Source organism: Mya arenaria, chromosome 6 (assembly GCF_026914265.1).
Source record: "Mya arenaria isolate MELC-2E11 chromosome 6, ASM2691426v1".
NCBI classification, from domain to species: domain Eukaryota; kingdom Metazoa; phylum Mollusca; class Bivalvia; order Myida; family Myidae; genus Mya; species Mya arenaria.
Window position 1 is genome coordinate 61,309,412 of NC_069127.1, and position 17,372 is coordinate 61,326,783.

General features: G+C 36.6%; 1 protein-coding gene across 4 annotated transcripts in view; it reads left to right on the plus strand.

Annotated features, from left to right (window-relative positions):
* LOC128238429 (brefeldin A-inhibited guanine nucleotide-exchange protein 3-like) overlaps positions 1-17,372 on the plus strand; it is a 45,502-nt gene that overhangs the window by 18,986 nt on the left and 9,144 nt on the right. For all 4 annotated transcript variants that reach the window (XM_052954344.1, XM_052954346.1, XM_052954347.1 and 1 more), the window contains 12 exons: positions 900-1,013; positions 3,912-4,130; positions 4,569-4,803; positions 5,331-5,441; positions 5,842-6,036; positions 7,074-7,148; positions 7,383-7,575; positions 8,198-8,377; positions 8,917-9,033; positions 9,326-9,464; positions 16,119-16,293; positions 16,785-16,984. In XM_052954344.1, coding sequence (XP_052810304.1) covers positions 900-1,013; positions 3,912-4,130; positions 4,569-4,803; positions 5,331-5,441; positions 5,842-6,036; positions 7,074-7,148; positions 7,383-7,575; positions 8,198-8,377; positions 8,917-9,033; positions 9,326-9,464; positions 16,119-16,293; positions 16,785-16,984 — 1,953 coding nt within the window. The remainder of the gene's footprint in view (positions 1-899; positions 1,014-3,911; positions 4,131-4,568; positions 4,804-5,330; positions 5,442-5,841; positions 6,037-7,073; positions 7,149-7,382; positions 7,576-8,197; positions 8,378-8,916; positions 9,034-9,325; positions 9,465-16,118; positions 16,294-16,784; positions 16,985-17,372) is intronic.

The following is a 17,372-nucleotide window of genomic DNA, read 5'->3' on the forward strand; positions in this document are numbered from 1 at the left end:
GAAGGAATTCTACCTGGTAGACATACCCAGTAATCTTTTTTAATGGAAAAATACAAAATAACTGCTAAACTTAAATAAATTGTAAACTTTGTGGTATTTCAGTTAGTAAGTTTTAATGATTTGTACACATCAATGACAAGTTTATGTCAGTTTTCGAGAATTTTCTTTTTTTTTCGCTATTTTATCATACGGAGTACAGCCCCTTTAAATTGAGTTTTACATCTAACAGTCTTGTACACATTAGCTTATGTCTACTGTTTTAAGATTTAGATGTAAGGTCATGTTTGAAAAAATAATAATTGCAGTAACTTTGAAGAAAAAAAGATCGAGATATTGTCATAGCCTTGGCATGATTGTCAGCATCCTTGGCTATAACCCATAAAACATCCAGATACTGATAAAACTATTCAATGAAACTTGGTACAGATGTTGCCTGAGAACATATGCACATGTATGCTTAAACCCAACGCTGGTTTAAATTGTATAACAACAGACTATTAAGACTTAACATAGCACCAAACAAGAGAACAGCGTATTACAATTTAAGTATTTGTTTATACGAGGTCATAAAAAGATGGGATTCACTGCAAACAGACAATATATTAAGCATAGCCTGAGGGCAATTTAAAGCATGACAAATATGCTGACATCAAAATACATTAGCAGCATGTTGCCTTTTTCATTCAAGTATACATGTAAGTGTTTCTACCAAATGGGTATGATAATTAGCTATTTCGATGAAAATTAATTTAAAGAGAGATAGGAACAGTGGCTTAAAGAGTTATGAATTTAGAAATTTCAAAAACAGAAACAAATCCATGTTTTCTGTTTTGTTTTTCAATAGATTTAATCTATGTAAATGTCATTATTCACTACTTGAATGTGTTTGATATTTGCAGACATAGATGGTGACGGCAGTCATGCTCTTGGAGGTCAGATGTTGAAAGACTGTGTTCAGTATGAGCTAGAAGAGACTGTTACTGCTAAAACCAGTCCTGAAGCCAGAAATGCAGGTATGTTAAAGTCTTTATTCCTACTTTTCCGTTCATCTATACAATAAAGTTGCTCTGGTATGATCTTGAAAATCCATAAAAGGCTCTATAACCATAATGTCATAATGCCATGCTGTTCATGCAGGAAAGCACAGATGATGATTGCCAATACTGGACATTCTGGCCGATTTCCTGAGAGGCAGTAGTGTTATATGATTGACCAACCCATTTACTCATTATACCCCCACAAACGAAGTTTGAGGGGGTATATAGGAGTGAGCTTGTCGGTCGGTCGGTCTGTCTGTCGGTCGGTCGGTCTGTCGGTTTTCATGGTTTCCGGACGATAACTCATGAAAGACTAGACAGATTTGAAAAATTTTTGGTACACAGGTGTAACATCAGAAGATACAGGTTAAGTTCGATATTGGGGCTGGTGGGGCCAAGGTCAAGGTCACTGTTACTAAAAATAGAAAAACGGTTTCCGGACGATAACTCATGAAAGGCTTGACAGATTTGAACAATTTTTGGTACACAGGTGTAACATCAGAAGATACAGGTCAAGTTCGATATTGGGGCTGGTGGGGCTAAGGTCAAGGTCACTGTTACTAAAAATAGAAAAACGGTTTCTGGATGATAACTCATGAAAGGCTAGACAGATTTGAACAATTTTTGGTACACAGGTGTAACATCAGAAGATACAGGTCAAGTTTGATATTGGGGCTGGTGGGGCCAAGGTCAAGGTCATTGTTACTAAAAATAGAAAAACGGTTTCCGGATGATAACTCCTAAAAGGCTTGACAGATTTGAACAATTTTTGGTACACAGGTGTAACATCAGAAGATACAGGTCAAGTTCGATATTGGGGCTGGTGGGGCCAAGGTCAAGGTCACTGTTACTTAAAATAGAAAAACGGTTTCCGGACGATAACTCATGAAAGGCTAGACAGATTTAAACAATTTTTGGTACACAGGTGTAACATCAGAAGATACAGGTCATGTTCGATATTGGGGCTGGTGGGGTCAAGGTCACTGTTACTAAAAATAGAAAAACGTTTTCCGGACGATAACTCATGAAAGGCTAGACAGATTTGAACAATTTTTAGTACACAGGTGTAACATCAGAAGATACAGTTTGGTATGCACAGGTGTAACATCAGAAGATACAGGTCAAGTTCGATATTGGGGCTGGTGGGGCCAAGGTCAAGGTCACTGTTACTAAAAATAGAAAAACGGTTTCTGGACGATAACTCATGAAAGGCTTGACAGATTTGAACAATTTTTGGTACACAGGTGTAACATCAGAAGATACAGGTCAAGTTCGATATTGGGGCTGGTGGGGTCAAAGTCAAGGTCACTGTTACTAAAAATAGAAAAACGGTTTCCAGACGATAAATCATGAAAGGCTTGACAGATTTGAACAATTTTTGGTACACAGGTGTAACATCAGAAGATACAGGTCAAGTTCGATATTGGGGCTGGTGGGGCCAAGGTCAAGGTCACTGTTACTAAAAATAGAAAAACGGTGTCCGGACGATAACTCATGAAAGGCTAGACAGATTTGAACAATTTTTGGTACACAGGTGTAACATCAGAAGATACAGGTCAAGTTCGATATTGGGGCTGGTGGGGCCAAGGTCAAGGTCACTGTTACTAAAAGTAGAAAAACGGTTTCCGGACGATAACTCATGAAAGGCTAGTTTTTCTTGTCAGCAGTGTAACTTCTAAATTAGTCAACAGATTTAAATAAAACAATACATGCATGATAAAAGAAGATGCAGTGTGCAGTAACCTTGGAGTTATGGCCTCTTTTCAAAGGAATGGTTTGCCATTCCTGTGTCCAGGCGGCATTTGGGGGTATTCTTCACTCCTGTGACAGCTCTAGTTAAAGGGGTGACAGTGGTCTAGTGATATAGGTGTATGCCTCTCACCAAAGAGGTTGTGAGTTCGATCCCGACTAGATGTACTTTCTCATGGCCTCACAAAAAGGACACCTTTACAGGTCTCAGCCCAGGAAACCTACTCACGAGTCAATTATTATTCCCCGCCTATGAAATAGGGAGGGGGATATTGAAATGGCGTTGTCCGTCCGTCCTTCCATCCGTCCGTCCGTCCGTCTTTCCTTCCGTCGGTCCGTCTGTCACCTGCGTTTTCTCAGTAACTAGCCGGTAGAATTTCATGAAACTTAAGATAAATATGAACCACTATACTGGAATGATGCCCGTCCAAAAAAAAAATTGATTGGTCAATTGTCCTTGGAGTTATTGCCCTTGATTTTTTGAAAAATGCACATTCACAGCCATTTCTCAGTCACTAGCTAGCAGAATTTCATGAAACTTAAAATAAATATGAATTACTATACTGGGATGATGCCTGTTCATTTTTTTTTTTGGATTGGTCAATTGTACTTGGAGTTATTGCCCTTGATTTTTTGAAAAACTCATTTACAGCCATTTCTCAGTAACTAGTTGGTAGAAATTCTTGAAACTTGAAATAAATATGAACCAACATACTGCGATGATGCCTGTTTATTTATATTTTGGATTGTGTAATTTCTATATGAGTTATTTGCCCTTGATTTATTTAAAGATCCATGTTTGCAGCCTTTTCTATGCAACTAGCTGGTAGAATTTCATGACACTTGGAATAAATAAGAACCAACATACTGTGATGATGCCTGTCTATTTTTCTTTTGGATTGGTCAATTTTCCTTAAGAGTTATTGCCCTTGATTTATTAAAAAATCATTGTTTGCAGCCGTTTCTCAGTAACTAGCTGCTAGAATTGAATGTTATATGAACCTTCAAGCACAAACAAGCCATCAAGCACAAACAAGCCATCGTTGGCGGGGGATATCTTTTCACTGAAAATGCTTGTTTAACAATGTAACAAAATAATTGCATTTATTTCTTTGTCAATTGTAGGTAAGCTTTTAGCTGGTCAGATACTTTCCACCTGCTGGGAGTCGATACTGGACATTCTGGCCAATCTACTGAGTGGCCGTAGTGTTATAGGGGTGACCAACTCATTTGCTGTTATGATTGGCATGGAAGGTGCGAAGGAAGAGGCTTTAAAGAAACGTGACGCCCTGTGTAAATGTCTGGATGGGTTGCAGATAGCGGCAAAATTGTGCTGTACACTAGGTAGGTTTTTACTGTTCAGATGTTTGTTAAAAGAAAATATGAAAATAGCGTGTCCACTGAGTCAAAAGCTGTTCATCAATTTTGTACAGGATTATCTCTGCTTCAAATTTGTAATGTTACTTTTAAAATGGACAATCCCTATGTCAACATTGATATTACAATTACTTAATTACAATTCTAAAATCTATCCTGAGATTTCACATGATCATTGATTGACCTGGTTTACATAACAGTGCATATTTGTTTGTTGGAAATAAATGAATTTAATGCAATCTCTTAGCAACTGGCAAAGATGGGGCTTAAAAATTGGTCACATGGGAACTGCCCAATGGTAAGGTATACATTTGTATCTGTCAGGTGTGACCATGTTGATTCAATCAGATGTTTACATGGTCATTGTAGATAAAGTATGTTCAACATATTATTTCTTCATGTCAGGCCTTCAAGAAAGATGTGAAGCTGTCTTCACCCTGCTAGCCAACACCTCTTGTGTGATGGAGGACTTCATTCACGCCAATCAACCCTCGCCTGGAGATCGAACCACACCGAAATCCCAGTCAAAACAGAAGCTGGTTACTTTACATGCGGCCCATGTTCTTAGTATGGATGCTATGATGACCACTGGCTTAGAGATTGGTAGCCATTCTGCTGTTTGTTGGAAACAAGTTTTCAGGTAGGAACTTAGGGCTTAATTTTATAACTTTAAAATTTAAGTGAATACAAACTGGTATCTCTACATTAGGCAGTATGTACTAAGTATGAGTGCTATGTTGACCACTGGCATCATTGATAGTCATTCTACTGATTGTTGAAAACAAGTTTCATACTTAATTCACCTTACATTCACCCATTGCTAGTTACTGCTTCTTTTTGCGCCCCACCCCTTAATATTGAAATTGTACATAAAGATGAGGAAATAAAATGAATCGGTGTCATTTGTGAGGTTATGTAAACTTAAGATGATTGAAGTTATGCCTAAAACCCTTAAGTGAAACGAACTTGAGTAACGAGTTAAATTAAACTTATTTGTGAGTTTGTGTACTAAATAATGCAATGCTGGAAATTTGAGTTTCTGCATTACTCCATACCTTCCTCTTTAGTCCGAAGTACTCATTAAAAAAACCCTGAATACTGCATACCAAAAAGATAAGTGTAAACCTTAGAGATACAAATAACGGTAGACTGGTTGCTCTTTTTCAGATGCTGTGCGTTCATATCAGAGCTAGAACACACATACTTCAGTGGGGGTAACAACCAGTCCAACCTGCCAAAAATACAGCAAGAAGCACAAGCTGTCAATGGGGAAGAAAGGTATTTAAATATTCTGTCTATTATATTTTGCTGTGCTGTCTTTTTCATTTTGAGATGCCCTGTTAACTATAGTTCTACTGAAATTAAAGTTTAATGCACTTTAGGGGTGGTGAGTTATTTTCAGTCTAGACTTCCCCATATGGAGGTACAAATTGTCTATGGTGAGGAAAAGTATTCATAATGCGAAGCGGACTAGAATTGAACTGATTCTTTTTCCAATGTTACCTTAAACCTGCGGGTAAGAATATGTCAAACTTGTCAAAAATATAACACAAGTCACCGTCACCAAGCCTGGCAATTAGGTCTCCTTTGAGTACTTCAGACCATATTACTCATGACGTAAAATTTTGTCAATCAGTATGTTTAAAATAATGTTGTATTTACTTATTTCACTTTTCAGTGAGAATGACATTTACAGTGACTGTATTCCCATGGGCCCTATAGTCCCAGTTGCTCCAAGGATCAACGTTTCAAGCCTGGTTGCTCAGAGTTGTCTAGAGTCTGGCTGGGACATTGCTGGGAAATCTGGAGCTGGGGAACTCAACTCTGTACAAGCTTCACAGGCACTCTGCGGTCTGAGCCAGCAAGTGGACAGGTCAGTTAGTGTGTTTAATATCGTTAGTTTGTAGTTCATACCAAATCATTATATTTATATGAAAAGCTACAGAAACAAGCTCAGTAGTAGATTATTACTTGATTTTAAGCAGAGTTATATGCTAAGATTAATTACTTTTGGGTCTATTTCTTGGGTAGAAAGCATAGGACTCAAACCCAGGACCTCTTGGGTTAAAAATGATCACCGATACCACCAGGGCCCATGATTACAAACAGTCTCAAGTTCGGACTCAGACTCAGAAAAGCATTTTTATCAAACTACCATAACTCTTTCTTTTTCTTTTTTATCTTAATTCCATTCATTTTACAAAAATTAATGTAAATAATACAATTTAAAATAGAAATGAAATTCAGCATATTTCATCATCAATACTTCACTAGAAGAAAGTTACAATGAAAGAAATAAGATATTAAGGAGTTCTGCCACTTGAGTCTGAACTCAGACTTACTGTTCGTAATCATGGCCCCTGACAACTCTCTACCTCTTGACAGTGCTTGAACAAAAGGATCATCCATCACCCAAGAAAGATAAATCATGCACATCAATGTACCAATTGAAAATATTTAAATGCACAATGTTACGTTATTTAATCTTCAACAATGCACAAAAGAAAAATAATTAATTTAAAACAAAAACCATTACCGTTGCAATATTATTCAAAGTCTGTAGAAATGCGATGTTGTTTGGAACTATTTGACGTCAACTATGGTTTCAAGTTTATGTACATCATGGTGTCAGTTATATGTACAAAACTTTGTTCTTATTAAACAATAAAATTAATAAATCTAAAGAGTAAAGGTATGCAGGGAAAATTACTAATCATGTGTTTTTGTTAAGGATGGAATAATCTGCCCCTCAGCATGTTATCAGCCACAATAGGCATATCTTTTGGAGGCCCATAACTCCAGCATTGGCACCTATATGCAGTTTACTTGTTTCAGCTTCTATCATTCTTTATTGCATAAAAGAAGAGATTATTGTCAAAGATGGTAACTTAAATGTTCTTTTGTTGACAGAATATTTGAGGAAGCAGCAAGCAATTTGAACATGACAGCATTGACTGGATTTCTAGCAAATCTTTGTGAATCAAGGTATGTTAAATTGAATTGCCGCATGATTATCAACAAATAATTTAAGTCATCCTGAATGGGCATGTCATCAGGATAGGCTTGTTGTCCTGTGTGTTTACAAAATACAATTTGAAAAGAAGTCACAGGCCATAGGTACTGATAAACTATACTATAAAAAAGCTTATAATTTTTATGCTAAAAAGATATCTTCACAATCAAGCTAAATAAAAAGAGTTTGATTTGAACCTGTTTCAGCAAACATCAGCTACAAAAATGGAGCAAGAAACTATTAGAGTGTGAGGACCAACCAGGGGACCAGCCGGTGATGCCTGTTAACTCCCTACACCTGTATAGACTACAGGGAGTGGTGTTGAAAGTGGCACACAGTGATAGACCCCTTATACACATAGTCAAGGCCTGGAGTGTGGTCTCCTCATATCTTGTTGAGGTAAATGTATAGGTTATTTGATGGTGTCTGTAAATTTCCTGCACCTGTACAGACAACAGTGGGTGTTGGTCAAAGTGGCCCACCGTGATAGACCCGGTCAAAGTGGCCCACCGTGATAGACCCCTTATACACATTGTCAAGGCCTGTAGTGTGGTCTCATGCTTTGTTGAGGTGAGTTAGTGCCACTCTGTAATGAAAATAGCTGTTTGGTGACATTTAATAAATCACCAAAAAGTTAAACTAATGGAATTGAGATTGTCTGTTTCAAAGGAAAAAAGGTGGTTTCATAGCCTTGGGGTCATTGTTGACTTTGTGGTGCAGAAACTTAGAACTTACACATACTTAAAAAAAATGTTCATGATATTCAAAATATATTTGGTACACATCTTGCCAGACGCAATTAACACATGTATAGCAAGGTCCATAACACTTGGTTTAATAGTTGTTGAATACTATAATTGTTTAATTGGAATAAAACACAGATGAACAATGAAATTTACCCTGTGGCGGTTTTGTTTATTGATGACATTGGAGCTTGCCAGATGAGCCTTTGTATAAAGACATGGCAAAACATATGTTTGACATTTTCACTGCTTATGAAAAGATTTTCACTCAATTTCAGTCTGCAGGTCACAAAGATAGAAGTATTTCAAAGATGGCCGTCACATGTGTCCATGACTTTGTCATAGCGGTGATGTCGAGGTGGAAGGAATTACGACATTTTCACACGAATGAGATGCTCTGTAAAACGTTTGAGAACATTCTTTGTTTGGAGCTTTGTGATGGAGATGTGCAGGACCAGGTAATTCTTGTTTTTAATTTATTGGTAATAAATAAAACTTTAACTAAAATAACTTTGAACGTTCAGTAAAAAAAATGTAAATCATCAGGCTACTCAATAACATGACATTTCTTGATTCATTTCTCAATCAACTAATTTTTCTTCTAACAGCATCACATGACTTCAACTCTTATTCTGTTTTACGCTTTTTAAAAACACTTTCTCGCATATTTAGAATAAGTCAGTATTTCAAATAAAAATATTTTACAGCCAAAAAAGTAATTGTTTACAACTCATGTTTTTGAGCATTTACTGGAGTACATTTTTTCTCTTTAGATTTGTTTCAATCAACACATTCTATGAAAAAATTCACTTTTAAAAAGAGTAAAATCATACCAAATTTAAAATCATACCATGCTCTTATGTATTAAAATGAGTTTTGACTTAATTATTTTCCTGATAAAGGGTCTGCATATTTTGTTCCAGTAACAAACAAAAGTAGCCAAATTTCTCATCCAAACAAAAGACAAACTTAATAAATATTATTATTTTATTTTCAGATTGTATGTTCAATCTGTGAGCTAGTCGAGGCTTCAGCTATGGACATCAAGTCAGGATGGCGTCCGTTATTTGGTGCGCTTAGGGCCGTCAGGATTGAGTATACAACAGTCGAAGAGGTTAATGCATTACCTCACATAGTTCATTTACAACAGCAGGACATTTAATATAATAAAAAAACTACTAACATATGAATACACCTGATTGCCAAACATTGGTGGCTTCTAGTCAAGAGTCTCATTTGGGTCCTGATTGTGTACATAATAATGTAAAATGTTTAAAATGGTGGACCACACAATTATGCAATGAAATTGCAAATATTTTGTTCATTGTTTACAGACATGAAAGTGGTAATCAATGTGACTATATTTTCAATCACTTGAAAATCACATAATTATTTCCATCCTACAGGTGAACGAGGCACGTCAGAGGCACGTTGAGGCAGTTTTGGACGTGTTTGATGTCTTCCTAAACACTGACAATATTCTCGTATTTGCCAATGCCACAGTAGACTGTATACTGTGTCTGCTCAAATACGTGAGGGGACCAGGCAAGTTATGATTTCTGCTCTGAAAACGTGCCCTGTGGCCATATTTAATACAAAGAGGATAATGGTTGTTTCATTGTAAGATCTCATTATATTTCACTGAGTGAATACTAAAAACTATATTCCATTAATGGCGTAGCCAACAGTAAAATATTGCATTTGGTGTTTTCGAGGTAAATGGTTTTTGCAATTTTACTGTAAAACATTTTTTTTTTGTTATAAGCCTAAAATGGACATAGTTAATTGCACTTTTTAGCTCACCTGTCACGTAGTGACAAGGTGAGCTTTTGTGATCACTCTTCGTCCGTCGTCCGTCCGTCCGTTCACAATTGCTTGTGAACACAATAGAGGTCACAATTTTGACCTAATCTTTATGAAACTTGGTCAGACTGATCATCTCTATAAAATCTAGGTCAAGTTCGATATTGGGTCATCTGGGGTCAAAAACTAGGTCACTAGGTCAATTAGTACAAAAACCTTGTGAACACAATAGAGGTCACAATTTTAGCCTAATCTCAATGCAACTTGGTCAGAATGGTCATCTCTATAAAATTTAGGTCAAGTTTGATATTGGGTCATCCGCGGTCAATAATTAGGTCACTAGGTCAATTAGTAGAAAAACCTTGTGAACACAATAGAGGTCACAATTTTAGCCTAATCTCAATGCAACTTGGTCAGAATGATCATCTCTATAAAATGTAGGTCAAGTTCGATATTGGGTCATCCGCGGTCAACAACTAGGTCACTAGGTCAATTAGTACAAAAACCTTGTGAACACAATAGAGGTCACAATTTTAGCCTAATCTCAATGCAAGTTGGTCAGAATAATCATCTCTATAAAATCTAGGTCAAGTTCGATATTGGGTCATCCGCGGTCAATAACTAGGTCACTAGGTCAATTATTAGAAAAACCTTGTGAACACAACAGAGGTCACAATTTTGACCTAATCTTTATGAAACTTGGTCAGACTGATCATCTCTATGAAATCTAGGTCAAGTTCGATATTGGGTCATCTGGGGTCAAAAACTAGGTCAGTAGGTCAATTAGTAGAAATACCTTGTGAACACATTAGAGGTCACAATTTTAGCCTAATCTCAATGCAACTTGGTCAGAATGATCATCTCTATAAAATCTAGGTCAAGTTCGATATTGGGTCATCCGCGGTCAATAACTAGGTCACTAGGTCAATTAGTAGAAAAACCTTGTGAACACAATAGAGGTCACAATTTTAGCCTAATCTCAATGCAAATTGGTCAGAATGATCATCGCTGTAAAATGTAGGTCAAGTTTGATATTGGGTCATTCACGGTCAATAACTAGGTCACTAGGTCAATTAGTACAAAAACCTTGTGAACACAATAGAGGTCACAATTTTAGCCTAATCTCAATGCAACTTGGTCAGAATGATCATCTCTATAAAATCTAGGTCAAGTTCGATATTGGGTCATCCGCGGTCAATAACTAGGTCACTAGGTCAATTAGTACAAAAACCTTGTGAACACAATAGAGGTCACAATTTTAGGCTAATCTTAATGCAACTTGGTCAGAATGATCATCTCTATAAAATCTGGGTCAAGTTCGATATTGGGTCATACGCAGTCAATAACTAGGTCACTAGGTCAATTATTAGAAAAACCTTGTGAACAAAATAGAGGTCACAATTTTAGCCTTATCTTAATGAAACTTGGTCAGAATGATCATCTTAACATAAGCTAGGTCAAGTTCCATATTGGGTCAACCCAGGTCAAAAACTAGGTCACTAGGTCAATTAGTAGAAAAACCTTGTGAACACAATAGAGGTCACAATTTTAGCCTAATCTCAATGCAACTTGGTCAGAATGATCATCTCTATAAAATGTAGGTCAAGTTCGATATTGGGTCATCCGCGGTCAACAACTAGGTCACTAGGTCAATTAGTACAAAAACCTTGTGAACACAATAGAGGTCACAATTTTAGCCTAATCTCAATGCGAGTTGGTCAGAATAATCATCTCTATAAAATCTAGGTCAAGTTCGATATTGGGTCATCCGCAGTCAATAACTAGGTCACTAGGTCAATTATTAGAAAAACCTTGTGAACACAACAGAGGTCACAATTTTGACCTAATCTTTATGAAACTTGGTCAGACTGATCATCTCTATGAAATCTAGGTCAAGTTCGATATTGGGTCATCTGGGGTCAAAAACTAGGTCAGTAGGTCAATTAGTAGAAATACCTTGTGAACACATTAGAGGTCACAATTTTAGCCTAATCTCAATGCAACTTGGTCAGAATGATCATCTCTATAAAATTTAGGTCAAGTTCGATATTGGGTCATCCGCGGTCAATAACTAGGTCACTAGGTCAATTAGTAGAAAAACCTTGTGAACACAATAGAGGTCACAATTTTAGCCTAATCTCAATGCAACATGGTCAGAATAATCATCGCTATAAAATGTAGGTCAAGTTTGATATTGGGTCATTCACGGTCAATAACTAGGTCACTAGGTCAATTAGTACAAAAACCTTGTGAACACAATAGAGGTCACAATTTTAGCCTAATCTCAATGCAACTTGGTCAGAATGATCATCTCTATAAAATCTAGGTCAAGTTCGATATTGGGTCATCTGCGGTCAATAACTAGGTCACTAGGTCAATTAGTACAAAAACCTTGTGAACACAATAGAGGTCACAATTTTAGGCTAATCTTAATGCAACTTGGTCAGAATGATCATCTCTATAAAATCTGGGTCAAGTTCGATATTGGGTCATACGCAGTCAATAACTAGGTCACTAGGTCAATTATTAGAAAAACCTTGTGAACAAAATAGAGGTCACAATTTTAGCCTTATCTTAATGAAACTTGGTCAGAATGATCATCTTAACATAAGCTAGGTCAAGTTCCATATTGGGTCAACCCAGGTCAAAAACTAGGTCACTAGGTCAATTAGTAGAAAAACCTTGTGAACACAATAGAGGTCACAATTTTAGGCTTAACTCAATTCAACTTGGTCAGAATGATCATCTCTAGAAAAATATAGGTCAAGTTCGATATTGGGTCATTCGCGGTCAATAACTAGGTCACTAGGTCAATTAGTATAAAACCTTGTGAACACAATAGAGGTCACAACTTAAGCCTAATCTAAATGTAACTTGGTCAGAATGATCATCTCTATAAAATCTAGGTCAAGTTCGATATTGGGTCATTTACCGTCAATAACTAGGTCAATAGGTCAATTAGTAGAAAAACCTTGTGAACACAATAGAGGTCACAATTTTAGCCTAATGTTAATGCAACTTGGTCAGAATGATCATCTCTATAAAATCTGGGTCATGTTCGATATTGGGTCATCCGCAGTCAATAACTAGGTCACTAGGTCAGATATTAGAAAAACCTTATGAACACAATAGAGGTCACAATTTTAGCCTAATCTTTATGAAACTTGGTCAGACTGATCATCTTTATAAAATCTAGGTCAAGTTCCACATTGGGTCATCCGCGGTCAATAACTAGGTCACTAGGTCAATTATTAGAAAAACCTTGTGAACACAACAGAGGTCACAATTTTGACCTAATCTTTATGAAACTTGGTCAGACTGATCATCTCTATGAAATCTAGGTCAAGTTCGATATTGGGTCATCTGGGGTCAAAAACTAGGTCAGTAGGTCAATTAGTAGAAATACCTTGTGAACACATTAGAGGTCACAATTTTAGCCTAATCTCAATGCAACTTGGTCAGAATGATCATCTCTATAAAATTTAGGTCAAGTTCGATATTGGGTCATCCGCGGTCAATAACTAGGTCACTAGGTCAATTAGTAGAAAAACCTTGTGAACACAATAGAGGTCACAATTTCAGCCTAATCTCAATGCAACTTGGTCAGAATGATCATCGCTATAAAATGTAGGTCAAGTTTGATATTGGGTCATTCACGGTCAATAACTAGGTCACTAGGTCAATTAGTACAAAAACCTTGTGAACACAATAGAGGTCACAATTTTAGCCTTATCTCAATGCAACTTGGTCAGAATGATCATCTCTATAAAATCTAGGTCAAGTTCGATATTGGGTCATCTGCGGTCAATAACTAGGTCACTAGGTCAATTAGTACAAAAACCTTGTGAACACAATAGAGGTCACAATTTTAGGCTAATCTTAATGCAACTTGGTCAGAATGATCATCTCTATAAAATCTGGGTCAAGTTCGATATTGGGTCATACGCAGTCAATAACTAGGTCACTAGGTCAATTATTAGAGAAACCTTGTGAACAAAAAAGAGGTCACAATTTTAGCCTTATCTTAATGAAACCTGGTCAGAATGATCATCTTAACATAAGCTAGGTCAAGTTCCATATTGGGTCAACCCAGGTCAAAAACTAGGTCACTAGGTCAATTAGTAGAAAAACCTTGTGAACACAATAGAGGTCACAATTTTAGGCTTAACTCAATTCAACTTGGTCAGAATGATCATCTCTAGAAAAATATAGGTCAAGTTCGATATTGGGTCATTCGCGGGCAATAACTAGGTCACTAGGTCAATTAGTATAAAACCTTGTGAACACAATAGAGGTCACAACTTAAGCCTAATCTAAATGTAACTTGGTCAGAATGATCATCTCTATAAAATCTAGGTCAAGTTCGATATTGGGTCATTTACCGTCAATAACTAGGTCAATAGGTCAATTAGTAGAAAAACCTTGTGAACACAATAGAGGTCACAATTTTAGCCTAATGTTAATGCAACTTGGTCAGAATGATCATCTCTATAAAATCTGGGTCATGTTCGATATTGGGTCATCCGCAGTCAATAACTAGGTCACTAGGTCAGATATTAGAAAAACCTTGTGAACACAATAGAGGTCACAATTTTAGCCTAATCTTTATGAAACTTGGTCAGACTGATCATCTTTATAAAATCTAGGTCAAGTTCCACATTGGGTCATCCGCGGTCAATAACTAGGTCACTAGGTCAGATAGTAGAAAAACCTTGTGAACACAATAGGCTTATATAAGGAAAGTGTTTAAAAATCTTCTTGTCTGAAAATGCAAGGCCTACGCATTCAATATTTGGTATGTATCATAACCAAGTGGTCCTCTACCAAGATTGTTCAATTTATGCCCCTGGGGAGAAGAGGCCCTATCCTGGGGGGAGTCACAAGTTTTGCATAGGCTTATATAGAACAAAAAACTTCTTGTCTAAACCAACAAGACATTGGCATTTTATATGTGGCATAACCTAGTGGCCCGCTACCAAGATTGTTCAATTTGTGCACCTGTGGTGAAAAGAGGCCTCACCCTGGGTGTCACAAGTTTTACATAGGCTTATATAGGAAAAAAACTTTAAAATTTTCTTGTCTGAAGCCACAAGGACTAGGTCTTAAATATTTGGTTTGAAGCATTGCCTACTGATAGGGTCATGTGGGGTAAAAAACTAGGTCAGTGGGACAAATAAAAGAGTGGCCTCTAGGGGCCATACTTTTCATTGGATCTTTATGATAATAGGTCAGAATGTTCACTTTATTTAGCAAAGCTACAGGTGAGCGATACAGGGCCATCATGGCCCTCTTGTTCAGAAAATAGGGTAGGTCGGGCAAGACGTCATTTCCAAAATTCTTTCTAAAAAGTGCAGGGGTATTCGGTCTATTTCCTAAGGAATAAGATAATAGTTAACAAGGACATCTTTGCTGGAATATAAAATATATGCTTAAACAAGGTGTTTAAAAAATATAAGTATTTATTTTATGAACTTTACATAAGCTTGTTATTGAGTGTTTCTCGCAGCCAACTTGATTTTTTACGTTACATAGTGTATCATTATAAATACTTTTCAAACGCTTGTTCGTCTGAAACATGTTTTATTGTATATTTTTTATTTAATGTCAACTATTATTCCATAATTTGAACTTAGTATTTTAAAGGTTTTATTGACAACAGATAATATTCCACTAACCTTTAATTCCAAACGTTACATTCGATACCTTATTCGAATTACTACTATGACATAGTTTGGATCTGAAGTAATTTGATACATAGTTTCTGTCTACATAATTATTTTGTGCCATTTTCTGTTGATATGTCATGATTGAAATACTTTCTAACAATGTATTGAACTCATAAAATCAGACAATTGACTTATCTGTTTTTGATTGCTAATTTAGAGTGGTAACCTTCATTATGAAAGCCACAGACAATCAGATTAATGATTACACTGTTTGGAGTGGCATAACTTGAGTTCCTTTTAATTTAATGGGTGCATTAGAAAAAAGTATGTCCTAACTTAAGCTACGTAAAACTTGAAATTATGCTTGTTTACATTAACCAATCAAATTACTTGGAAACCGTACACAAAATTGCCTTAGAAATATAAAAAGGTGTGGCTTCAGAAATTGGTATTGGTGTCGAAAAGCAATGAACAGTTATGGAATGAGTAAAATCTGTATCAGTAAAGGCATTTAACCCTTATTTAAAACGTCCGAGATGAGGTTTTGTAAAAGCCCTTTCCATGGCGGAGTCAGCGGGGGCATTGGTGTGCAAAATCATTAACCTTAACCATAACTTAAAAAAAGATATTAACATGAAACATAGTAGACTAGCGTCGACGTTCAATCTGCAGCGATTTTGTTTGATATGTTGTGTCAAAACTGAATGGTTATTTTGTATTCTTATTTTAGGTGAATTCTCGGACTCTGACAGTGACGAAAGTGATTCTGAGATGGAGTATGTGAGCTCGTCCCCCTGCTCCGAAAACCTTGTCCTTCCCGCGCTACAGTATTTGAAGCAATGCTCCATCATCCTACAATCCATGTGGAAGATGCCAGCCTGCCCAGTGTTTCATGGTGCTAAGAGGTGATTAAAACATTCTTGTTCTGATTACTTTTACCAGTGGCGAGTCAATTTTATTTGAAAACTTGTTAAAACAGAATAACATTTGACAGTGTCTTAACGATTCCCTTATTTATAATGCTTGTGGAAAATGCCAGTGATTCCAGTATTGTATGGTACTGAAAGGTATAGCAAGAATCATGTCTGGTGGTGGGTACATTTGTTGCAAAATATAGTTCAAACCACACAATTCCTCAACCAATGTTTTCAGTCAATCTATGTGGAAAATAAATACCTGCCTGATTTTTGTTTCATGCTGGCAACACATAAAGCGAGAATCGTATTCTAGTGTGGGTACATTTGTGTATGGAAATACTGTAAAAAGTACAGGAATTGGTGACATATTGACATAATATGATTCTCTCCTAAGACATGGACTTTATAATGACCTACACATCATGGTAAATTTATCATCTTTACAACATTCATGTTAAGATATATGTTCTATATTTCAGGATCCAGGTGGACACTTTCACAAGATGTGTGGATCCTGTGATAGCCAATATGGACTTCGACAAGTTCTCTGCATATTTTACACCTGCTAATGTTGAAGCTCCCTTGACATCCAGCAAAGAAACGCTTGGAATAAACGAGGAGAAGCGCTCTGGGGATACTGTCAGCCTCCTGTCAAATGATTCTGGGATCCATATTTCTGGTAGAGTTAATACCTATAATTTCTTGCATGTTTGCTGCTAACTTGTAACATTTTTATTGTCCTATACTATTCATTAGGGCTACTTTTATATGGATTCGAGCAATAATATAAATAAAGTTGTATAAATTTTGTAATAATACTTTACTAAATAAACTGCTGAGGGTGGCGTAATTTTCAGGAGACATGCAGAAGACAAAGTTGTCACTAGATGAAAAGTCCACTGCTCTTGATAAGCTAGATAGTCATAAAGACGGCCTCTTGCGTGTTCAGTTCCGATTCCTGGAGGGTGTGTCTCTGGCATTGTGTCCAGTATTTCCAATACTATATGTGAATGTTCATGTGTTTGCCATGACATGTCCACTACTCTTCATGACCATACCTGTAATCC